Source organism: Dunckerocampus dactyliophorus, chromosome 11 (genome assembly GCF_027744805.1).
Source record: "Dunckerocampus dactyliophorus isolate RoL2022-P2 chromosome 11, RoL_Ddac_1.1, whole genome shotgun sequence".
In the NCBI taxonomy this organism is placed as follows: domain Eukaryota; kingdom Metazoa; phylum Chordata; class Actinopteri; order Syngnathiformes; family Syngnathidae; genus Dunckerocampus; species Dunckerocampus dactyliophorus.
In genome coordinates, this window is record NC_072829.1 from 7,570,580 (window position 1) to 7,585,892 (window position 15,313).

At 40.9% G+C, this 15,313-nt stretch overlaps 1 protein-coding gene across 1 annotated transcript in view; it reads left to right on the plus strand.

The window, feature by feature from the left end:
• Positions 1 to 4,447: 4,447 nt before the first annotated feature.
• Positions 4,448 to 15,313, plus strand: part of slit3 (slit homolog 3 (Drosophila)) — a 292,011-nt gene continuing 281,145 nt past the window's right edge. Inside the window, exon 1 of the mRNA XM_054792929.1 lies at positions 4,448 to 4,978. Within this exon, the coding sequence (XP_054648904.1) occupies positions 4,821 to 4,978 (158 nt within the window). The 5' untranslated portion in view covers positions 4,448 to 4,820. The remainder of the gene's footprint in view (positions 4,979 to 15,313) is intronic.

The following is a 15,313-nucleotide window of genomic DNA, read 5'->3' on the forward strand; positions in this document are numbered from 1 at the left end:
TGGCGTGTAATCCTAACAATAATAATGATAGTTAATAAATAGAATAATGTTGATAGCTAGTTTTGCTGAGGTGCAATGTTTGAAATAGCCACTAGGGTGACAGTTTGTAATGGTATGGTACGGTATTAGTATTGTTTAGTTTGGCCCGCACTGTATTTTTTACTTCCTGTTTACAGTTTGAGTGACATTGCCATAAAATTAGCAGTAGATAAAGATGTCAGTGCTGTTGGTGCTTTGCAAATCCTTGTTAAAAATTCACACAACCATATTTAGGTATTTAAAAGCATATACAGTAGTTTTATATATGTTTTGGTCTGTTTTCAACATGCAAACTCTATTTGAACTAAATTAAAAGTAAATTGCTGCTGCTGCTGTTGTTTTTTAATTGTCATGATTCTGCTTAATTTGTTTTGCTGTGCCTTTTCCCCCTTTTTATGTGGTAGGGTATGGACTCTATATGATGTATAACTATTTTCTTTCCATATTTTTCTTTTTAGGGACGTATTCATGGTTATGGATAGCGTACCCACGGGTAGTCAAGACGTGTTTTTCGTGTCTCATTGACTAAACCCCTTGACCCACCTTCCCTTGCTCATCCAATCAGAAGTGAGAATTCAGTGTAGATGCTTTCACGGACTAGAGGTGAGTCGGATATTTCTAACTGTTTTTGTATTCATTTCCTCGGCTTCGGTGTTCAAAAAAATAAAAAATAAAAATCACAGTGCGGAGCCGCAACAAGGCTGAAGCTCCGGAGCCCCGCGTTGCTGACCACTGGTCTAGATCATCTTTAGAAGTTCTCTGTATAGTTTTCATTCATTTATATCAGTCTTAATGTGCGAGTGAGATCATTAGCAGGCCATGCTACACGCCTGTCACTAAGTTGCGTGAGCTTCATGCTCTTTGACAGGCTGCAGCTCAAACAGCAGGGAAGGAAACCTCGGGGCAGACCTAACCATCTCTGACGGGGGCTTTAATTTCCCATCATGCCAGAGGGCACCTGGGGATCCTCCACGGAGGAGAGGGGGGCAAAGCTTGGGTTAGATGTTGGGGGAATAGAAGTGAACTGTCGGTACTACATTTTCACATATGCTTGGAATAATACAAGTGACTGTGGCAGGCAGGGAGAACATTTTTAATAAAAGGGTGAAGGAATGACTTGCAGTTAAGAAAATAGTTTCAGATTTCTTTCATGTGTATGTGTAAAATTCTGCCTTTACAAAGATAATCATGATTGACACTGTCAGAGTCATATCCATTGATGAATGTCTATTATTGTCGTAATTTCAATCATATTGATTGCTTTATCTAATATACTATTTTGCTCCATTTTTGCAGTTCTGTGTGATGCAGTTCGGTTCATTTGGTGCCAAAATTTTGTTCATTTGGAGTGGAAAAAAATTGTAAACAAATATATGCTTAGACTTTTGAATACAGTATTTATACAATTTTTATATGAATTTTATTTTTTATGCTACATGGCAGCATCAAAATATTAAAGTCAGTATGAAGCACAACTATGCACAATTTGACATACATACATATACCGACATAAGGCTATAGCCTTATTTTTTTTCATTCATCCATCCATCTTCTATGCCGCTTATCCTCACTAGGGTTGCGGGGCTAGGTTGGAGCCTACCCCAGTTGGACTTGTTGCCAGTCAATCACAGAGCACTTATTGACAAACAAGCATTCACAATCACACCTATGGACATTTTCCACCCATTTTCTATGCCGCTTATCCTCACTCCGTTCGCAGGGGTATGCTGGAGCCTACCCCAGCTGACTTTGGGCGAGAGGCGGGGTACACCCTGGACAAAAAAACATTCACGCTCACATTTCTACCTATGGACAATTCATATTCATCATTTTTTTGATGGCGCTGCAAACCCTTGGCGTTCTCTCAATGAGCTTCATGAGGTAGTCACCTGAAATGGTTATCACTTCACAGGTGTGCCTTGTCAGGGTTACTTAGAATTTCTTGCCTTATTAAGATTATTATATTATTAAGAAATATAGCTGAAATGTTAATTTCTTTTGGGGAAAAAAAAATCAAAATCTGCTCAGTCAAAACAAGCCGCTGCTTTGTAAGAAAGTCCTACAGCATCCATTGTGTGTCGTATGAATCTATTATTAAAGCTATTTTAACTTGTAACATAATGGCTTTTGTCTGTGGTGGTCTCCAAATGACAGAGAAACTAATGTTTTAATTAGCCTCCTCCGTTCACAATGATGCACTGAATTAGTTACTTGCAATATTTATGAACATTCATTAGGGGGAGGGGGGAGGCTTTCCACAATGATCACCCCAAACTGAACTAAACAAACGCATCAGTGATTTTAACGAGAAACCAACTAAATTGACCAACTAATGTGTGTCAATTTGGAGGTTTTTCCCTTGTTGACCAATAGGGGGCAGCAGGATTTTAGAAAGGGCACGACTTCATTTTCAGGTTCCTGTAGCTTGTTGTCAGTAGGATACTTTTGTTGTCATTAAGATGCGTTTAATGACCAGAGTTTTTGCTTTGGTGGGTGATAAGGAAACAGAAAAGAAAGGTCCCATATTCTAGTGTTTTCAATCAAATTTAAATATGAGGTCCCACAATTGTGTGTTTGAAATCTGTTGTCCAAAATCAAAACCAACATAGTTTTGTGTGTCTGTCGCATTAATGCTAATGAGTTGTTTGTCACTGACAGAGTATGTCTCCAAGAAGCACATTGTGCACTTTATCTACTTTTTACATATACTGTACACCAGGGGTCACCAATGTGGTGCCCGTGGGCACCAGTTAACCCCCCCCACGGCAACTTGAGGCGTCCGCAAGCCTGCTTTTCATTCAGGTTTTCAGTTAACAATGTGAGAACACTAGAAAGAAATGAAATAAAGGTTACAAAAACAAGGAGCTCATGGTCATTTTCAAGTAGCTCTCACAAGAAAAAAAACGTTGGTGACCCCTACTGTACTCTGTAACTCTGCACTTGTCCAACATAATAGATGCCAAGTATCACATACAACAACTTAACATCAAGGACTGGCGCGGGACACAAACGTTAGCATAGCTCTGTAAGCTACAGTGCTAACATTGCGCTCGCACATTAACAGCAACATCATGCTAGGTTAGCTTGTTCACTGAAGAAAACCAAAATAATGAAACTTACAGCGCCCACGTTTGTAGCTGACTGGTGGATAGTGGAGAGTACATTTACGATCCGTAGCGAAGCCTATTTATTTTTTTACATAGCTGTAACATGTTTTCCTTGTTGTTGATTAATTTTATTTTATTTCACCTTAATGTTAACAGGTAAGATCGATTGAGAACAGTTTGTCATTTACAATGATGACCTGGGAGGAGGCCCCAGCATGTTGTAGTGTCTTGAACATCATAAAAAAAAAGATCAACATCAGCCTGTCATCCATCCTCACAATGACGTTTGTCACTTTGTCACTCCGACAATACTGTCAGCTTTGTTTACATCACATTGCATCATACTGCCTATGTACAGGCTACGGGATCTCTGAAGTGGCAGAGACAGAGACAGCCGCCGCTTTAACATTAGCAATCTATCAAGCTAATTAGTTAGCCTCCAATTTATTCTAAATTTAAGAATAGTTTTGAAACTGAGTGGGGAAGAAGGTCAAAGTAAGAAGCCAAAAACGCACCACTTCCTCATGGAATGGGACAACTTTTTTTTCACTAGGTTATGTCGGACTGGCTGCAAGTTAAGATAATGTACTTTTAAAGAAATGTCTCACCGATGTAACATTACATAAGCCTAGTGAACAGAATACTTCATATGACTCGTCTTTCCGTATGTTTTGACTAATAATAGGCATAGTCAATCACAACACAGCGATGATGTATTAATTAATTCATGTTTAAAAAACTGCGATGCAGCGAGGGAGCAATGTTCAGAGGGCGGTGTAGTGACTACATGTTCACGAGGAAGGAAGTTTTTCTTTGAAGACACCACGCAAAGCCGCAACTTCAAAAGTGAGCGCCTTTTTTCTGTAAGGCGGAGCCAACAAGTGAGGGAAATGATAGATTTTTCTCAGGTTTGGTGCTCATAAACAGGCTCGCAAGACACATATTACTGTTAGAACATCATGAAAAAGACACTTATATAATAGGGGACCTTTTTAAAGGGTACAATGTACTACTTAGTAACCTTTATGCTATCTGTGTTTATTAGTATGGAATGCAGTAATGGTTGTATTAGACAAAACCGATCATGATGCACAACTCACACTGCTAGAAGTACATTTCAGTATAGCGATGCACCAATGCAGGTTTTAATTCAGTGTGTGGGATAATGCCTGGAGAGATGGCCCCTATAGTGAAAGTTTGTTGTGGTGACATCAAGAAAGAGAGGGAGAGCGGGAGGGAGGAGATTTTTTTTGGGAGGAGAAGGAGGAAGGGGGGGCTCTCCTCGCTCCAAACCCTCAGTGCGCTCCAGTCTGTGCTGCGCCACTTCCCTCTCAACTTTGCTCCTGATGACTTCTTCTTCCTCTTTCCTTTTTATGACAGAACTTTTAGAAGCTGCCTGTGGATGAGATGTTGTTTTGGATTATTTTATACACACCCCAAACTTAAACCTTTAATTCCTCTGAAGGGCTTTAGAACTTGCAGGAGACCAAGTTTGGAGTCTCATAGGAGGGATGCAGCGTGAGCTTCTTCACTTTTTTGCCTCCATGTGATTTAACAACAAAAAACACAAAGGAGTGCTTTGATATTATTTGGCTCTTGTCCCAGCTCCTTTTTTCCCCACTGGAGATCCAACTTTCCACACGGATTATCGGTGACTTACTTCCAGTGGATATCATGCAGCCTCACCGGCTTTGGGCTCTCATGGTGCTGTGCGCCGTGTGCTCCGTGGATGGATGCCCACACAAGTGCAGCTGCTCTGGATCCCATGTAGACTGTCAGGGTCTGGGTCTGAAGACGGTACCGAAGGGGATACCGCGCGGTGCTGAGCGCCTGTAAGTGTGCTTATTTGACACCCCTTTAGTCACCTCTAAAATTTCACATTACGCTGAAACGCACATTTGTAACGCATGATGGTGCATTGCTTGCTAAGATTGGACAGTTTTGCAAACTAATATGTTCCAATTTGATGTAAGAGACCTGGAATTCAACATTTCAGCAGTTTTTTGTATGTGCCACTTAGAATCAGTAGTTAAATGCAAATATTGCTACTTTTATTAGAGAGCCTAGATTATGGGGGAAAGTTGCAGGTTTGGCCTAAATTAGAGTGAAAAAACTGTCAAATTTGAGAAAGAAAATGCCTAATTATGCATTTTAATGAATGAAATAACATTATCTGTGCTCCAAGTTGTTAGAAGTTGCATGATAGCCCCAAAACTGAGTGAAAAAGTTGTCAAACTGGGTTTAAAATGGAGAAAAGGGTCCCAAGTTGTCATTTTAATGAATGAAATGACATTATCTACCTTTTATCTATTCTAAGACATTATTTCTGTCACATGTTGTGTGAGAAGTTGCATGACAGTCCCAAAATGAAGTGAAAAAGTTGTCAAACTTGTGTTTAAAGTTTGAGAAAAAGTTGCAGGTTTGGCCTAAATTTGAGTGAAAAAACTGTCAAATTTGAGGAAAAAAAAAGCCCGAATATGCATTTTAATTAATGAAGTAACATTATCTGTGCTCCAAGTTGTTAGAAGTTGCATGATAGCCCCAAAGCTGAGTGAAAAAGTTGTCAAACTGGGTTTAAATGCAGAAAAAGGTCCCAAGTTGTCATTTTAATGAATGAAATGACATTATCTACCTTTTATCTATTCTAAGACATTATTTCTGTCACATGTTGTGTGAGAAGTTGTGTGACAGTCCCAAAATTAAGTGAAAAAGTTGTCAAACCTGTGCTTAAAGTTGAGAAAAAAAAGTATCGGTTCTTCAGTTCAGTTAGTGAAATGAGCATGTCTGTCCCAGGTTGTTAGAAGTTGCTTGATAGCCCCAAAACTGAGTGAAAAAGTTGTCAAACTAGGCTTAAAATGGAGGAAAAAGCCACGATTTGCAATTGTAATGAATGAAAGGACATTATGTTTGTCACAAGCTGTATTAGAAGTTGAATCATGTAAATGACAAATATAACACAAAAAAAGATTCATTTCAGCTCCCTTTTGAGGAGTTATCCCAGCCCGCTTAGTGTGACGATGCCACACACGCCTCTGCATCCTGCAAATGTATATGGAAGTGATTATGCATGCTAATAATGGTGCAGCCCTCAAAAAAGCCCTGAGGGCGATCCACAACACAGCCAAGTCTGCAGAGACAACAAACACAATCAGTGCTGTAGTGGGTTCCTGGTATGGTTTGCGTGCTGTGAGAGTGGATAGGTTTAGGATAGGCTAGAATGCTTTTGCAAAGACAATAATGCTCAATTTGCGAGGTAATAATTCAACAATATAATTGTTATTGTGGTTTTAGTCTGCTGCGGTGTCGAAATGCAACCGGCTCCAATGCACTTGTACATCCACAGCTACAAGCATAACAATAAATGTACACGTACCTAGCAAAGTGACCTGCAGGAACACGCACACACTTCTTCCAGCTTTTGACCTTCTGGGACCTGTTGGCTTTTACACAGCAATCCCCTGAAGACATTTACACTCTAAGAAAATAAATAATTAGAGCAGGCTGTGATGGAGAAGGAGGAGGAAGAATGGGGCGGGGGGTTATTCTTCCCCAGGGAGAAATATTTGGGGGTAGCAGCCCCCTCCATGCACCTTCTCCTCCAGAAACAATGTGTTTATGTTGCCCTGATTTATTCAGGTCAGTGTTCTGAAACTGCCCGTCTTCTTCTTTTGGAAAATTCTTGACAATGGAAGCAAGAGGAGGAGAAACACTATTGTTGGAGAAGCGAGGCGTCATCATCATCATCGTCATCACAAAGAGTTATTCCCTCTCATTCCAGCGTATCCGCAAATGTGACCGGGGGAGAGCATCGGATGACGATTTGTGTCACTTTTGCTCATATTCTGGCAAAAAAACCTGCTAAACACGCAAGTTCTGTTGTGGCTTTGTCCCAGGGACGCTCTGTTTATTTGTGGATGGTGAATGGAAAACAGAGCGAGACATCATCAGATCTTTTATTTCATTCTCAGCGAATGCTCTTCCAGTGACACTTTGGTTTGGAGCTTCTGAATATTTATCACTCTCCAGTTGGATGAGACCCCTGAACTGTTAAAGGCCCCACATTCTACTATTTTTCAACAATTAAATCCCACAATAGTATATTGGAAGAGAAATTCCAGGCTTGATGCTGGAATGTAGACAATTTAAAAGTGCTTTTAGTAAGCCCTGCTGGGAACAAGCCGTTTTGTGTGTCTGTTGCTTGAAAGGACAACTTCACTTTTTTTTTTGAATTTTGCTCATCATCTGTAATCCTTACGTAAGACATGAACACACGTCTATCTCCTCTCTGTGCATTCTAAATATATAAAAACAGATAAAAAGAGACAGCTCATTACTATGAGACACACCTATGCCACCTACAAAGACCGCTATTAAAACACCTCCAAAAAGGTTTTATGGTTTTGTGTACATGCTGTGACCATGTAGTAACAGGTTCTTTTCATTCTTGATCACATGTAATACTTGCAGTATTTTGAAGATGCATGCAGGATTATGATGCTATGTAGTATTCTACTCTAGCCACTAGGTGTCAGTAATGTTCCTGTAATGTTCGGTGAGGAACACAAGTATCAGGCTTGATCACCGGAACAACAGGCTTTAACATAATAATCATTATAATAATAATGATCACAATAACACAGGTTACTGTTGTGGCTGTAATTCACTACAAGCTAAAACTGAAGCCTCAACGTCACTTCCTGTCCTCCACACATCCAGAACATTTATTGCAACACACACGAGCACGAGTCTTTTATGTCGTGCGCATTTTCTTTGACTATATCTCCTAAATTAGGTAATACGAGTGTATAGCTTTGTGAGCTGAAGTGCTAACATTAGACTCACATTTTAACAGCAACATTACGCAAGGTTAACCTATTCGGTAAAGAAAAAAACAAAATTATGAAACTTATATCTCCCAGGTCTGTAGCCGACTGAACGATTAGCAGAGGCCCAGTCGTTATTTTAAGATGTTTAGCGAAGCCTGCCTATTTACTGTCCATTTATCCTTGTCGTTTCTATTGCGTTTAGACTTAAAGGGATAATTCTGATTTTTTGTGAATGGAGTTGTATCCCCCATCAGCAGTGTACTACATCAATGTTGACTTACCACCCCGCTTGGTCTGGTTTGTCTTTATAATGCTCTATGCCCCAAAGATAAGGCGACTTGTCTTTTACCGTCTTATATTTGGGTCAGTCCTGGATATAAGCAAAATGCATTTGCCAAAAGTCATTGAGTCGGTCCTCCATGTTGATAGTCGCCATTGTTTTTGTTTATGCTTAAGTTGTCTTCCGCATCTGTTCACTTCCTGGTTATCTATCGTTCTGTTCCCTGTGACAATCACAGAATCTGTATTTCAGACGTCCTCGGGTGTTGTGAATGTCTACAGTACCCTGCTTTAGTATAGTTTGATCTACACTGGATTTATTTTAAACGTGTTTCATGGAGTAAAGATGAAAAATATATATATTTTTTTTCCCTGTGTCCCAATACTTTAGTCCATAGCCAGAGATTTATTTATTTTTATCTTGAGTGTGCTGCTACTATTACTACGACTATTCTTGATCACTTTATTGCTAGTTAGAACCATATGTAAGCACTTTGAAAACATTGTAGACATTTAGAAACGTGTAGAAAGTGGTTACGAGTACAAGACACAGGTTAGAGCAGGGGGAATAAAAGTCACTGATTGTGAAATAACCTCTGGATAACCTGGAGGATGGAATATTGGACACCATAGGGAACTCTAGGCTGCTTTATAATGTCTTACAATTGATTTAATGTGATTTTTTTTTTTTAAGGCGTCAATTTCATTTCGCACCATTTGCCAGCAGGAGGAAACGTTTCCTTCCCGGCTATCAATAGAACATTTGGAAGGTTAACAAGGCAGCCTCACCTCTCTTTTTTCGGTCCACATATGAACATTTTCCTGAGGCCAGCCAGTCACTTCTCATGTTCCCTCCTTGGGAAGCCACTCGAGACCTCATTTGCATCTAATTTGAGGATCAGCAGGCTGAACAAAGCTGAGGAAAATGAAGCAGAGCGCTTGCTTGGCTTCTCGTGGGGCCAATTCACACCTGCCCGACACGCTGGAGTGTTGTTATTGTATTTTATCCAGGAGCTCAACTGTTCACGTTTCAGACACAGTGCAAAGTAAACAGGAGCATAGTAGTAGTACATGACACACACAGTTAGCAGGATTACACCAAATAATACGATTTCTACAGAACTTTGTGTAGGGTGGTGCATGGGTCAAGGAAGAAGCCATTATATTATGGCAAAGATCATGACATGTTGATTTTTTTGTTTTGTTTGTTTTTTTTGAGAAAAATCTTCGGGTATTTTGTATAAAATTAGCTTTTTGGAGAGTGTTATTCATAAAGCGTATTTGTTTTAGGGCTTACTAAATATAATCAATAAAATCTCCCTAACCATTCCATTTTCTTCCGCTTATCTGGGTCCGGGTCGTGGGGTCAGCAGTCTCATTAAGGAAGTCCAGACTTCACGGTCACCGGCCAGCTCTTCCAGTTCCACTGGGAGGACACAAAGGCGTTCCCAGGCCAGCTGTAAGACTTATTACTGTCCTAGGTCTGCTGGGCATAACGGAACACCTCACCAAGGAGAACATCCGAACTAGATGCCCGAGCCACTATAACTGGCTCCTCTCGATGTGAAGGAGCAGCGACTCTAGTCTGAGCCCCCCCGGATGACTGAGCTCCTCGCTTGTATCCGCAATCTCGTTCGTTCGGTCACGACCCAAAGCTCATGACCATAGGTGAGGGTGGGAACATAGATCGACCGGTAAATTGAGAGCTCCGGCTCAGCTCTCTCTCCACCACGATGGTCCGGTACAGCGACCGCATTAGTGCAGACGCTGCTCTGAATCGCCTGTCAACCTCATGCCCCAATCTTCCCTCACTCTTGAGGAAGACCCCAAGATACGTGAACTCCTCCACGTGGGGCAGGACATCACTCTCAACCCGGAGGGTATAGTCCACCTTTTTCCAACTGAGAACCATTGACTCAGATATGGAAGTGCTGAGTCTCGTCCCAGAAGCTTCACACTTGGCTGCAAACCACCCCGGTAAACGCTCAATGTCACAGCCCGATGAGACCATCAGGACCACATTGTCTACAAATAGCAGAGACAAGATCCTAAAGCCCCCAAATTGGACCCCCTCGATGCCTTGGCTGCGCCTAGAAATTCTGTCCATGAAAATTATGGACAGAACCGGTGACAAAGGGCAGCCTTGGCAGAGGCCAACGATCACCGGAAACAGGCTCCACTTACTGCTGGCAATGCGAACCAGGCTCCTGTTTGGATTGTACAAGGACCGGATGACACGTAGTAGCGTGCCACCAATCCCGTGCACTCGGAGCACTCCCCACAGGATACTGGAGGGACACAGTCGAATGCCTTTTCCAAGTCCACAAAGCACATATACACCGGCAAACTCCCATGTACCCTCCAGTACCCTTGCAAGGGTGTAGAGCTGGTCCAATGTTCCGCGACCAGGACGAAAACCACATTGCACCTTCTGTTGCCGAGGTTGTCGCACCCTTCTCTTTAGCACCCTTGAACAGACTTTCCCAGGGGGGCTGAGGAGTGGAACACACCCTCCGGTCACCCTTCTTGAAAAGGGGGACCAGCACCCCAGTCTCCCAATCCAGAGGTACTGTTCCTGACTTCCACGCAATGTTGAAGAGATGTGTCAGCCAAGACAGTCCCTCAGCATCTAGAGCCTTGAGGAACCAACGTGAAACTCTTCCACCCCCGGAGATTTGTGGCATAGTTGTTTAGTTGTTGTATAGTAGTTTAGATATTTCAGCTGTCACAAAAGCAAAAAAATTATGTCAAAGTGAAAGATATGCTTGAAATGTATCTTTTCACTTACCTACGTTCTACTGGTGATTACTAAAGAATGAAAAATGGTAGTAACAAACTTTTTGAAAGATGATGACTGATGATGATGACTGATGAAAGATGAGAGTCTAATCTTTCTTATGGTTAGGTTCCATGTTTATGTAGCCATAGAACACAATATTCTGTTTGCCTTGAAAAATCTGTCAAAATACTCTAAAATGGATGGAACTGAAGAAGTTGTCTTTTGACAAATGGCTGGGATTGAATGAGTTAATTTAGGTGTAAGATCCGATTTACAACAAAAGTAACTTACATCAGAGTCTAGGAACGGAACTCGTACATAGCCCAAGGACCACCTATATTGCCGTGTCATCAACGAGGGAAGTTAGTCAAACAAAACAAATACTAGTTTGTTGCGGTTGTTGTCACGTTTTCTGTGAATGGAGCGCCTTGACTTTGGCCCTCGTAATCTCCAATTGGGCTATTCCCGACATATTCCCAGCAGCCTTGAATGCATCAGTCATCAATGAGCGTTTAGCTTCAATTGTACGTATGGTTCTTGTGTTGAGAAAGCTTGCGTGCGTTTGCCTCAGCCAACTTTACAGTAACAAATTTTTATTTCTCCTCCTTGCCAGCATCTTTCTTTTTTTAAGGGACATTTCGGTTTTCCTAACGAGTAACACCTTCCCGCGTTGGCACCCTATGGACCCTCTCTTCATGACTTGCCAGCTCTTTCCAACATTTCTCACTCTTCTTTTTTTCCATCGCCCCCCCCCAATAACGCCTCCCTCACCTCCCCTGCTAACATACACACACACACGCACACCTCCAGTTTGCCAGAAACATCCCTCCAGTGGAGTTTTCACAGCTCCCATTTCCCCTGGCCTTGCCAACCAACCACTGTGCACGGCCCAGCAGGACGGTGCTATGCTGCTGCTATGTGTGTGCGTGTGTGTGTGTGTGTGTGTGTGTGTGTGTGTGTGTGTAAAATGACTGCACATTTTCAATCCTCCGAGTGGTACAACCACCACGCCTCTCCATCTACGAGGCAGCATTCCAACGGACGAGACCGGAATCTGCTTGTGGCCCGATAAGTCAAAAGAACCGCGCCGACTGTTTTTAGTCATTGCCGCTATGAATCTCATCCAACCACAATGTGTTCTTTTTCTTTCTTTTTTGGACGGCGTGCAGCTTTTTAGTGATGTTTTTGTTTGTGCTGCACTTCTGTGTGTTTGCGGGACGCCTCAGCGAGAACGTTTGGTGGAACACACGGGCAGGGTAGCAATAGTGATGTCATGAGTGTTATTGCTTTTGCAGACACGTCTTTTTTCCCTCATTTTTTCAAAAGATGTAAAAAAGCCACAATGAGTTTGCTGTTCTCAAACAGTTTTTATAATACGCCGCTGATCATCATCCGCAGCCATCCTGTGGTCGCCATGTTTGATTCACAGAAGGCTCGCCAAGTGGCGCAAGGGTGTTTTGGGAAAAACCAAAGTTTGGGCTCTGCTTCTAGGTCAGTGGGTGATGCTTCAGCTGACCTTTTTTCACTGTAATGACTTGTTCTGCCATTTAGGCAGCCAGCTGGATAAGAGAACAGTTGGTTATGGCCCTGCTGCGAAAAACTGCAACACATACAAAACAGGAGGAGGTGCCCACACACTGGCGCCCTTATGCAAAATCATGCATGCACTTAAAATGCTTGATCAGATTAAAAGGGGTGAAGTGGTGGGTCGTAATTAAAGAAAAAACATGCAGGACTTGTTGCAAATTAACTCATTCAATCCCAGCCATTTTTCAAAAGACAACCCCTACAGTACCGGCCATTTTGGAGGATTTGGACGGATCTTTCAAGGCACACAGAATATTGAGTTTTATGGATACGTTTCAGGAAATTATCAGTAAAAGGGAGAAAACCATCTTTTTGTGAGAAGATACATTTCAAGCATAACTTTCACTTACACAAATAGCTGAACTATCTGAACAACTATAACAATATAAACACAACAAAAAAGGGGTTGTTTTACATCGAAATAACAATTTATTTACAAATATAACACCATGAACGATTGTGTGTGTGTGTCTGTTCGTGTGCATACGTTCAAATTTCCCTACAATGCTACACTCCTCCACGCTCTCTCACTTCCTCCTTCCTGTCATGTGTGATTTTTCCATTTACATGATCCCTGTTGAGCTCTTAAAAAATGCACTTCTGCCACCTTGTGGCCATTTTTACGGCTTAAAAGTGCTCTGAAATTTTAATGCATTAGTGGAGAGTTGCGTCATCATTTTGCCTCTCACGTAAGACATACAGTATAAATACGTTGTTGGGATCGGGCGTTCGGGTTTATAAAAACGTATAAATACCTCTTTGGTATTGAAAGAGTTAAGATGAAGACTTTTTTTGTGGGATTTTATATATTAAAGGTCCCATTTTCTTCTATTTGTCACCAGTATTAAATAAATCTTACTTGCACTTTACTGTTTTGGGAAGTCTAGCATTGATGCTGGAATTTAGTCAGTTTCAAAGTGCTTTTAGTAACCCTACTGGGAACGCACATTTTTGTGTGTCGTGTAGTTTTAATGCTGTGTGTGTCTTCAAGAAGCGACTTTGCGCACTTTATCCACTTTTTACATACACTCTGTCAATCTGCACCTGTCCAAGGTAAAAAAAATGCCATATATCAAATATATCAATGTTAGCTTAAAGAGTGGGACAGGAGGATACAAACATTAACAACACTAGCGTAGGTACGTAAGCTACACTGTAAGCATTGCACTCACAATTTAATAGCAACATCATGCTAGGTTAAATGGTATAAATGGTAAAACTTCCAGCTCCCGCATCTGTGCTGACTGGCAGATACAGTCATTGAATAAATGATCAGACGACACTTGTGTCTTCAGTTTATTGATCCATTTTAATGCCTGGTACAACTAAAGGTACATTTGTTTGAACGAATATTATGATGAAAACAAATATAGCTCATAAGAGTTTAATTTAAAAACTGATATCTAGCAACTTCCATGGTTTTCTTGATGATAACCAAAATCACTTAAGTCCTTACATGAATAGCTATAGCATTGTACTGCCAAAATATTTAACTCTTTTAAGCTATTTTTGCTGTCATTGTTATATTTGTCCAAACAAAGGTACCTTTAGTTGTATCAGGCTTTAAAATGAACAACAACCTAAAGAAACAAGGGTGGTCTAATCATTTTTCCCATGACTGTCGTTGGCAGAGCTGCTGATGTCATTTTAAGATGTGTAGTGAAGCCTGCTTCTCCAAAAGTGGAGGGAGATGTTATATTTCTCCCACATTTTGTGCTCATAAAACAGCACTCGGGACACATATTAGTGTTAGAACATTATTAAAAAGTCACTTTTACATAATATGTTGGCACTGTGATTTATGTGTGGTTTTCACTTGATGGTCAATCAACAAGGTTCTTGATCGACTCCTCATGTGATCCAGAACAGGACAAATTTAAAACACTTTCTTCCTCGATTGGTTCCGGAAAATAGACCAAATTTCCCCCTTTTTCAACCTCGTTCCTTGACCAGTTGCTGTTTATTTTTTTTGTTTTGTTATGTGACCACATTATGAGCTCACATCCCATAATTTGCTGTGAGCTTCATTAACAGTGCAAATAGGAAAGACCGGGCCAAAAGTATCCCACACACTGTGCATGGACACATTATCGTCATGCATACTGGTTGGAATATTCAATTATTTGATGGAAATTGTGACATGGGATGCAAATACCTTTTTTGTCTCGATGGCGGTACACATCACAGTGTGCGTGTGCGTGTGTGTTGTGCAAAAATGAAGTGTGTGCGTAATAATTTGAAGCTGTGCTACTGTCAAAACTCAATGTTTAACATTCCATATCAAAGTAAGAAACCTGCTGATTTTTGTTGGATATTTGACTACAGCTTTTTAAGGTTACTGAGGTGTTAGAAGGGTCAGATTACATGTTTCATGTGTTTCATTATAGAAAGATTTGTTGATTTGTTGATATAAGGGCCTCTCCACATTATTATTCTGGCAACCAAATATAGTACACTAATGCTGTATATGCATTTTTTTTTTAAATACCAGACTAAATATGGTCAGTTAAAAGTGAACTATAGTACAGATGTATTGGCCGGGATCATTTTGGCACATTTAAAGCAAAAAGACTGTTGATTTTAAAGGTTTCTGAGTCAAGATATAGTACCCAAATTGTCACTGTTGTCAGTTCTTGCATTCTGTCCATCTTCACTGGCCAAATCAAAGTGTCCAAATGACCTCAACTTAATGTGTT